Source organism: Nerophis ophidion, linkage group LG04, assembly GCF_033978795.1.
Source record: "Nerophis ophidion isolate RoL-2023_Sa linkage group LG04, RoL_Noph_v1.0, whole genome shotgun sequence".
In the NCBI taxonomy this organism is placed as follows: domain Eukaryota; kingdom Metazoa; phylum Chordata; class Actinopteri; order Syngnathiformes; family Syngnathidae; genus Nerophis; species Nerophis ophidion.
Window position 1 is genome coordinate 13,985,966 of NC_084614.1, and position 8,872 is coordinate 13,994,837.

General features: G+C 43.1%; 1 protein-coding gene across 1 annotated transcript in view; it reads right to left on the minus strand.

Moving 5' to 3' along the window:
- Nucleotides 1–8,277, minus strand: part of fkbp9 (FKBP prolyl isomerase 9) — a 33,695-nt gene extending 25,418 nt beyond the window's left edge. Inside the window, exons 1-2 of the mRNA XM_061897136.1 lie at nt 7,946–8,277; nt 2,699–2,844 (exon numbers count right to left, since the gene is read on the minus strand). Coding sequence (XP_061753120.1) covers nt 2,699–2,844; nt 7,946–8,148 — 349 coding nt within the window. The 5' untranslated portion in view covers nt 8,149–8,277. The remainder of the gene's footprint in view (nt 1–2,698; nt 2,845–7,945) is intronic.
- Nucleotides 8,278–8,872: the final 595 nt, after the last annotated feature.

Below are 8,872 nucleotides of genomic sequence, written 5' to 3' on the forward strand. Positions count from 1 at the left end.
CTGAAACTTATTGTCATACTTGCAAATAAGACTCGGAAATGTGATAATACAACCAAATATGACAAGTTATCTTAATCTGCTTATTTTTAATGTTGCGAAAAATATATTAATTGATAGAAAAACAGTTAATATATATTAACACACACAAAATGACGTAGTTAATATTTGCCATGATGAAATTTTCATGTCACCAAAACGATCACTCGGGCCGCTTATTGTTAGCTCCCGACTAGGTGGCAACTATGGCTGATAATCGCTCGCTGGCACCTAAGTCCACTAATCGCTAGCTGGAAACTCATGCGCTAATCACTAACTGGCAGCTATGGCCGCTAATCACTACCTTGCAACTTGGTTGGATAATTGTTAACTGGCAACAAGTGTGCTGAACGTTAGCTGGGAACTACTGCAATAATCGCTAACTGGCAGCTAGGGCTATTAATCACTTGTTGGCAGCTAGGACCACTAACCGCTAGCTGTTGTTAGTGCCATAATTGCTAACTAGCAGTTAGAGCCGCTAATTACTCGCTGGTATTTAATCGCTATCTGGCAACTAGGGCCGCTACTTACCAGTTGGAAAATAGTGCGCTAAACGCCAGTTGGAACTAGTGCACTAATCGCTAACTGGCAGCAGGAGCCATTAATCACAAGCTAGCAACTAAGGGCCGCTAATATGTATTATATATATATATATATATATAATATGTTATATATTATTTATTATTATTATTATTGTCTATTTTGACCGAACTGTGGTGCTGAATTTCCCCCAGGGATCAATAAAGTACTTTCTATTCTATTCCAATCACTAGGACCACTAATCGCTAGCTAACTTAGCACTGTGCTAATAGCTAACTGGCAGTTACAGCCGCTAATTATTAGCTGAAAGCTAAGTCCACTAATCACTAACTAGCAGCTGGGGCCGCTGATCGTTAGCGGGCAACTAACTCGCTAATCGCTAGCTGGCATCGAGCAGTGTAATCGCTAATTGGCAACTCGGCCATTAATTTTCTCGCTGGCAAGTAGTGCGGTCATCGTTAGCTGGCATCTAACATGCTGATTGCTAGCGCCACTAATCGCTAGCTGTTAATTAATGCAGCTAATCACTAGATGTCACCAGGATTGTGGTTATTATCACCATCTCGTTGAATGAGCTCAAAAAGTACTTGGAAAAATAAATAAAACCACAAATACATAATATACTTTCCTGGAAGGATACACATTAAATATTTACGCAGATTTTTATACTCAAGAGTTGAAATATGTTTATCTTATTCCCTTTTATTTTTTAAAGGCTCAATTAAGTGTTTTTAACAATAAGGGCAAAAAAAGTGTCCGTGAATGGTCCATTTCTGTTTGTTATGTGAAATATAAAATAAAAATGTGTTTTTTTGTAAATCAAGTAATTGCACTTTGACATTGAAAAAGAACAAGGATTTGTTTTTCAATTGAATTTTTTTAAATTATATTTCAAAATAAAATCCAAAACAAATCTTTTTATGTTTTTCAATTCCAGTTTATAAAGGGAAAGCGTAATGACTGACACATAATTGACAATTATGATTTTATATATTTTTTTGGAGGGGACTGGAGACCAATTGGAAAAAAAATATTAATTTTTATTTTGAAAAACGAATGAACAAATGATACATGGATTGAGATGGGACATTAATTGCAAGTAGGGTTTTTGAAAACTCTACTGCAGGGGGTGATCAAGGGTGATGGGTCAAATGCAGAGAATAATTCCGCCACATCTAGTATGTGTGTGACAATCATTGGCACTTTAACTTTAAACAAGAAAATCTCATTTCAGTAGTCCTTTAAAACTTGAATAATAATAAAGCATTAAAGCTGCAAGCAGCGTTGGTCGGGCCCGCTTTGGCTGCTTCCCCTGCAACCCAAGCCCTGGCCTTAGTCAGACCTACATAGAGGTTTTTTGTTTCATGTCTCTACGACATTCCAAACAGAAGTTACAAGCAGTTTTGTCTGTGTTTTTTCCTAGGGGCCGCTAGAGCGCAATTTTGATTTTTGGGTTTTGTTCTTTTATTAGATGGCAATTTTTGCCAGTCCTGATGTGTGTGTAAAATTTGGTGAGTTTTGAAGCATGTTAAGTGGGTCAAATTACAGCTCAGCGTTTCTGGATGTTGTTGATAAATGGCTTTCGCTTTGCATAGTAGAGCTTTAACTTGCACTTTGAAGCATTTTAAAGGGGTAAAATTACAGCTCAAAGAGGCAAAAATGACATTTTTTAGGAAACTTTGCACAGGGGTTCTTTGAAGGCGCGTAAAATCCAAACCGGAGTTATTAAAACTCTGTGAATAAAACTTGAATAATAATAAAACAAAATAATACTGAATAATGACACATTTTTTATATTTTTTTGACCAAAACTCTTTGGTCAAGCTTGAGTGGAGGCCTAAATGTATATTGGTTATACAACATATATTGTATTGGTTTTTAAAATAAAAAAATGTCAAAATGGCCCCCGCTTGCTTTGATTTTTCAGTCTGCGGCCCTAAGTGGAAAAATTTTGTACACCCCTGCTCTACTGCTGTCATATGAAGATAATTTTTAAAAAAAATCAGGGGAGGTTGCCTACAGCCACGGCTGTGGTAACTGCTGGTTATTTGCTTGTGTGGCTGTGGATCCCCAACAGCACATAAAGTCCAAAGACTTAAGTGTGTGGCTATAATATACGCACCGTATCCTTTCTTCCCGTAGGCGAGGTGCGGCGGGATCTTCACCAGCCTCCTCTCGTTGATGCACATTCCCACCAGCGCCTTGTCCATGCCTTGGATCAGCTGCTGCTTGCCCACAAACACGTTGTAGGTGCTCCCTCGGTCGTAGCTGGAAACACAATTACGGCCTTCATGACATCATCTGTTGTCCCTGCTACAATTTCCACTACTGGACATAAATGTTTTGTTTATTATAAAATCTATTTTTTACTTAAATATTTAACAGTGAGTGGATTAGAACTGTAGCATCTTGTTTTCTTACACTTGTCAGCATCATTTGCATGCATCTCCTGTTTGTCAGGAAGTAGTCTTTGCCTTGAAGTTGAATGTGTCAGTCCTGTCCTTTGGTGAGTCCTACAAAGTGTGTATACTGTAAGTTCTTTACTTAGTACACACCAGCTGTTGGATTGGAACGTGCATCTTAGTTGTAGTAGTATGTGGGCTCTACCGAGGATGTCGTTGTGGTTTGTGCAGCCCTTTGAGACACTAGTGATTTAGGGCTATATAAATAATCTTTGATTGATTGATTGATAGTTTTCATGACCAAATTTGGAATAATTTCAAATTGCAAGCAGACAGCTAGTGCCCTAATCGCAAGCGAACAGCGAGCGCTAACTGGCAGCTAAGACAGCTAATTCCATCTCGCAGCTAAGGCGGCTAATCGCTATCTGGCGAATAGGGCCCCCTAATTTCTACATTTTCCCTCAGGAAAATGTAAAAAAAACTAGAAACTAGTGCGCGGATGGGAACTAGCGCACTGGTCACAAATTAGCAGCTGGAGCCAGCAACTAGGGCTGCTAATCGCTAGCTTTCAGCGAAACCGGCGAATCGCTAGCAGGTAAATAGTGTGCTAATCGCTAGGGGACAGATTTTGCTAACTGGCAACTATGGCTGCAACTCAATAGCTGGCATATAGGTCCACTAATGGCTAGTTGGAAACTAATGCACTAATCACTAACTAGCAGCTAAGGCCACTAATCGCTAGCTGGCAACTACGGCTGCTAATTGCTGGTTGGAAACTAATGCGCTAAATGCTAGCTTGGAACTAGCACACTAGTCGCAAAATAGCAGCTGGGGCCACTAATCTTGAGCTATCAACTAAGACTGCTAATCACTAGCTTGCAGCTAAAGCCTGTAATCGATAGCTGATAAATTGTGTGCTAATTGCTAGGGTCCAGTTCTTGCTAGTTGACAATTAGGGCCGCTACGCATTAGCTAGCAGCTTGGTCCACTAACCGTTAGCTGAAAACTAATGCGCTAAGCACTAACTAGCAGCCAATGCCGCTAATCGATAGCTGGCAAATAGGACCGCTAACTGTTAACCGGAAACGAGTGCTCTGAACGCTAGCTGGGAACTACTGCACTAATCATTAAAGTGCAGCTTGGGCCAATAATTACTAGCTACCAACTGGGGATGCTAATTACTAGCTAGTAAATAAAGCACTAATTGCTAACTGACAGCTGGGGCCAGTCCTTGCTAGCTGGCAACTGGGGTCGCTACTCATTACCTGGCAGATAGGTCCACTAATGGCTAGCTGGCATCCAGTGCGGCTATTTGCTAACTGGCAGCTGGGGCCACTATTTGCCAGTTGGCAAGTAGTGCAGTAAATGCTAGCTGGGAACTATAGTGCACTAGTCTCAAAATAGCAGCTGGGGCCACTAATCCCGAGCAACTCAGGCTGGTAAGTGCTAGATTGCAGCTAAAGCCGCTAATCGTTAGCTGGTAAAAAATATGCTAATCGCTAACTGGCAGCTGGGGCCACTAACTGCTAGCAGTTAAGTAGTGCACTAACCGCTAAATGGCAGTTAGGGCTGCTAATCACTAGCTGGCAGCTAGGTACGTTAATCGCTAGCTGGCATCCAGTGCAGCTAATTGCTAGTTGGAAAATAGTGCGCTGAACGCTAGCTGGGAACTAGCGCACTAGTCGCAAAATAGCACCTGGGGCCACTAAGGCTGCTAATTGCTAGTTTGCAGCTAAAGCCGCTAATCACTAGCTGGTAAATAGTGTGCTAATCGCTAACTGGCAGCTGGGGCCACTAACCGCTAGCTGTTCAGTAGTACGCTAACCGCTAACTGGCAGGTAGAGCCACCAATCACTAGTCGGCAGCTAGATCCACTAATCGCTATCTGGCAGCTAAAGCCGTTAATCGCTATCTGGTAAATAGTGGGCTAATCGCTAACTGGCAGCTGGGGCCACTAACCGCTAGCTGTTAAGCAGTGCGCTAACAGCTAACTGGCAGTTATAGCCGCTAATCCCTCGCTGGCATCTAGGCCCACTAATCGCTAGCTGGCATCCAGTGCGGCTTATCGCCAACTGGCAGCTAGGGCCGCTAATCGCTATCTGGCATTCATCGCTAGCTGATACTAGGGCGCTCATCGTTAGCCGGCATCTAGTGTGCTAAACGCTAGATGGTATCTAGCGCCGCTAATCGCTAGCTGGTGCTGACATGTGAAAACAACACTAAAGTGTGTTAAATCAATGGAACAATATAAAAATGATATTTAAAAATATATCCCAACCCCCTGCAGTACCGCTGCGTGCCCCCTAGGGGTCCCCAGTTGAAGACACTATTGAAGGCCTACTGAAACCCACGACTACTGACCATGCAGTCTGATAGTTTATATATCAATGATGAAATATTAACATTGCAACACATGCCGATACGGCTGGTTTAGTTTACTAAATTGCTATTTTAAATTTCCCGCGGAGTTTCTTGTTGAAAACGTCGCGGTATGCTGACGCTGCGCGTGACGTCACCGGTGGTGGCGGACATGTTCTCCCAGCACCGATCACGGCTAAAAGTAGTCTGTTTTTATAGAATAATTACACAGTATTCTGGACATCTGTGTTGCTGAATCTTTTGCAATTTGTTCAATTAATAATGGAGACGTCAAAGAACAAAGATGTTGGTGGGAAGCGGTGTATTGCAGTCGGCTGTAGCAACACAAACACAGCCGGTGTTTCTTTGTTTGTTGTAAAACTTTAATATGGAACAGAGCGGTCAAGTGAACATGTTTCTCTACCACATGTCAACCGGCAGGTTTCGGTGAGAAAATTGTGGTAATAAAGTCAGCTCTTACCGGAGACATGAGCGGAGCTTGTGTCGTTCAAAGAGGCAGCTAGCTGCGACTTTCTTGGCTTCTCCATGGCTTCCTTCAAAGACACTGAGGGTCACCACACCCCTCCGACTTTCAGGTATGACTATATAATCTCACTAAAACACTAGTAACACAATAAGCAGATAAGAGATTTTCCAGGATTATCCTAGTAAATGTGTCTAATAACATCTGAATCGCTCCTACTGCCCTAGTCTTTTTTTCTTCTTCTTCTAGTCCATAAGGTGTCACACTCTGGCCCGCGGGCCAAATCTGGACCGCCATGTAATTTAATTTGGCCCTTGAGGCAATATCAAATTAACATTAGAGCTGGCCCGCCGGTGTTATACAGCGGTGCCGCAGTAACACCGCATTCACCGATTTCCCGGGAGACTCTCGAATTTCAGTGCCCCTCCCGAAAATCTCCCGGTGCGACCATTTTCCCGAATTCCACCCGGACAACAATATTGGGGGTGTGCCTTAAGGCCACTGCCTTTAGCGTCCCCTACAACCTGTCGTCAAGTCTGTTTTTCCTCCTCACAAACAGCGTGCCGGCCCAGTCACGTAATATATGTGGCTTCTACGCACATGTAAGTAAATGCAAGGCATACTTGATCAACAGCATACAGGTCACACTGAGGGTGGCCATATAAACAACTTTAACACTGTTACAAATAAGCGCCACACTGTGAACCCACACAAAACCAGAATGACCAACACATTTCGGGAGAACATCCGCACCGTAACACAACATAAACACAACAGAACAAATACCCAGAATCCTTTGCATCCATGACTCATCCTGGCTATATTATACACCCCCGCGCCTTCAAGCCCGCCCACTTCAACCGACGCACGGGGGGTTTGGTGCTGGCGGGTTGTATAATATAGCCAGTAAGAGTCATGGATGCATGGAATTCTGGGTAATTGTTCTGTTGCATTTATGTTGTGTTACTGTTAACACAACATAAACGCAACAGAACAAATACCCAGACACCCTTGCAGCACTAACTCTTCCGGACCGCTACAATATACACCCCCTCCCCGCTACCAACAAAACCCGCCCCCCTAACCCCACCCACCTGAGCCCCGACATTAACCGAGCAGTAAAAAGGCCTGAATGGTTGATTTATTCATTATTTATTTTCAAATGTATTAGCCTCTAGAAAAAGTTAATGTTAATATTTACCTCAAAAGGCTGCAAATACAAAAGAGGGATTAAATTTTTATTTAAATTTGATTTGATATGCCATCGATATTTTATTATTATTATTATTATTATTTTAAACTCAATTTTGTATGTCACTATAAAGTTATATAAGCCTTGCTTGTTCAATATTCAATGAAAAACTTGTTTGGGTCGCTATTAAATGATTAATTTGTTCAACCTCGGCCCGCGGCTTGGTTCGGTTTTCAATTTTGGCCCACTGTGTATTTGAGTTTGACACCCCTGTTCTAGTCCTGCACTCTCACTATCCTCATCCACGAATCTTTCACCCTTGCTTAAATCAATGGGGAAATTGTCCGCTTTCTCGGTCCGAATCGTTCTCGCTGCTGGTGGCCATGATTGTGAACAATGTGAGGAGCTCCACAACCCGTGACGTCACGCGCACATCGTCTGCTACTTCCGGTACAGGCAAGGCGATTTCATTGGCGACCAAAAGTTGCAAACGTTATCATCAATGTTCTCTACTAAATATTTTCAGCAAAAATATGGCAATATCGCGAAATGATCAAATATGACACATAGAATGGACCTGACATCCCCGTTTAAATAAGAAAATCTCATTTCAGTAGGCCTTTAAATAAATATCCCCAACACCCTGCAGTGCCTCTGTGTGTCCCCTAGGGGTCCCCAGTTAAAGAAACTTTGATTTAACTGCTATAAATGCACCAAATGTGGTTCCAAACATTGAATTTTAAAGCATAAACCCCCAAATAAGACTTTATAGTTGTGTACGTCGTTGGAGATGCGAGTGGAGTTTGTTGGAAAAAGGTTCCGGAGGTTCTAACCGCTCACTCCGTTTGCATGCGTGGCTCTCCGGACTCCTAAGGAACCGAACCAGAACCCGGCTCAGTCCTAACGTGACACCGCCGAAGGTGTCAGTCTTACCTGGAGTCGAACTTCTTGCCGTCTGGGAAGACTCCGTTGTAGTGGTAGCGGACATAGTCGCCCACCTGGACGGCGCGGACGCACTGCTCGGGTTCGAACGTCTTCTCCACCACGATGTCGTCAAACAGAACCAGGGGAGCGCTGCAGGCGGCCAAGTACACCAGAATGGAGAGACACGCCGCTCTCTGTGCGCCGCACAGCATTTTCAACTCGCTGGGGAACTTTTAAGGAGGTTTAAACAAGTTTGTGTCGGGGAGGTGTGTGCGTGTCGCCCGGCTGAGATCCTCCAAGTCGACGCTGATTTGGACCGACAGTCCTGCCTTCCTGATCCTGTCAAGTCGAACACATCATCGCCTCATCCGGTTGAGTGCCAAATTTATAAGCGCTCACTAATACATTTAACACACGTAATAGCATCCATTAAAGTATTATAAACATAACAGGATTGATATCATGAGTAGAAAACACGAACAAGGCTCAAATCAAGTGATGTTTGCGTGCTTTTATTGTGTAACAAAACGTCCAGTTTCCGGTATGGGTCATACTTGCTTGACGTGAACTTGACAGGCCCAAAAGGCTACAACGGGGTAGTTTTTTTTCCGGGGTGACCACGTATTGCTCATGCGCAGTAAAGACTCGGCGAAGTGTCAACGTGGTAGGGGTCTCCAGGCACGCACACTTTGATTGATTGAAACTTTTATTAGTAGATTGCACAGTTCAGTGCATATTCCGTACAATTGACCACTAAATGGTGACACTCGAATAAGTTTTTCAACTTGTTCAAGTCGGGGTCCACGTTAAGCAATTACGTACTTCCGGGTTCAGCCTAGCTCGCGTGCTCATCTAAACTAAAACACATTTTTACGAGGAAATATCACCAGAGTAGGAGCAAGTGAAGAACTTTGGGATTTATTTAGGAGGTTTTGG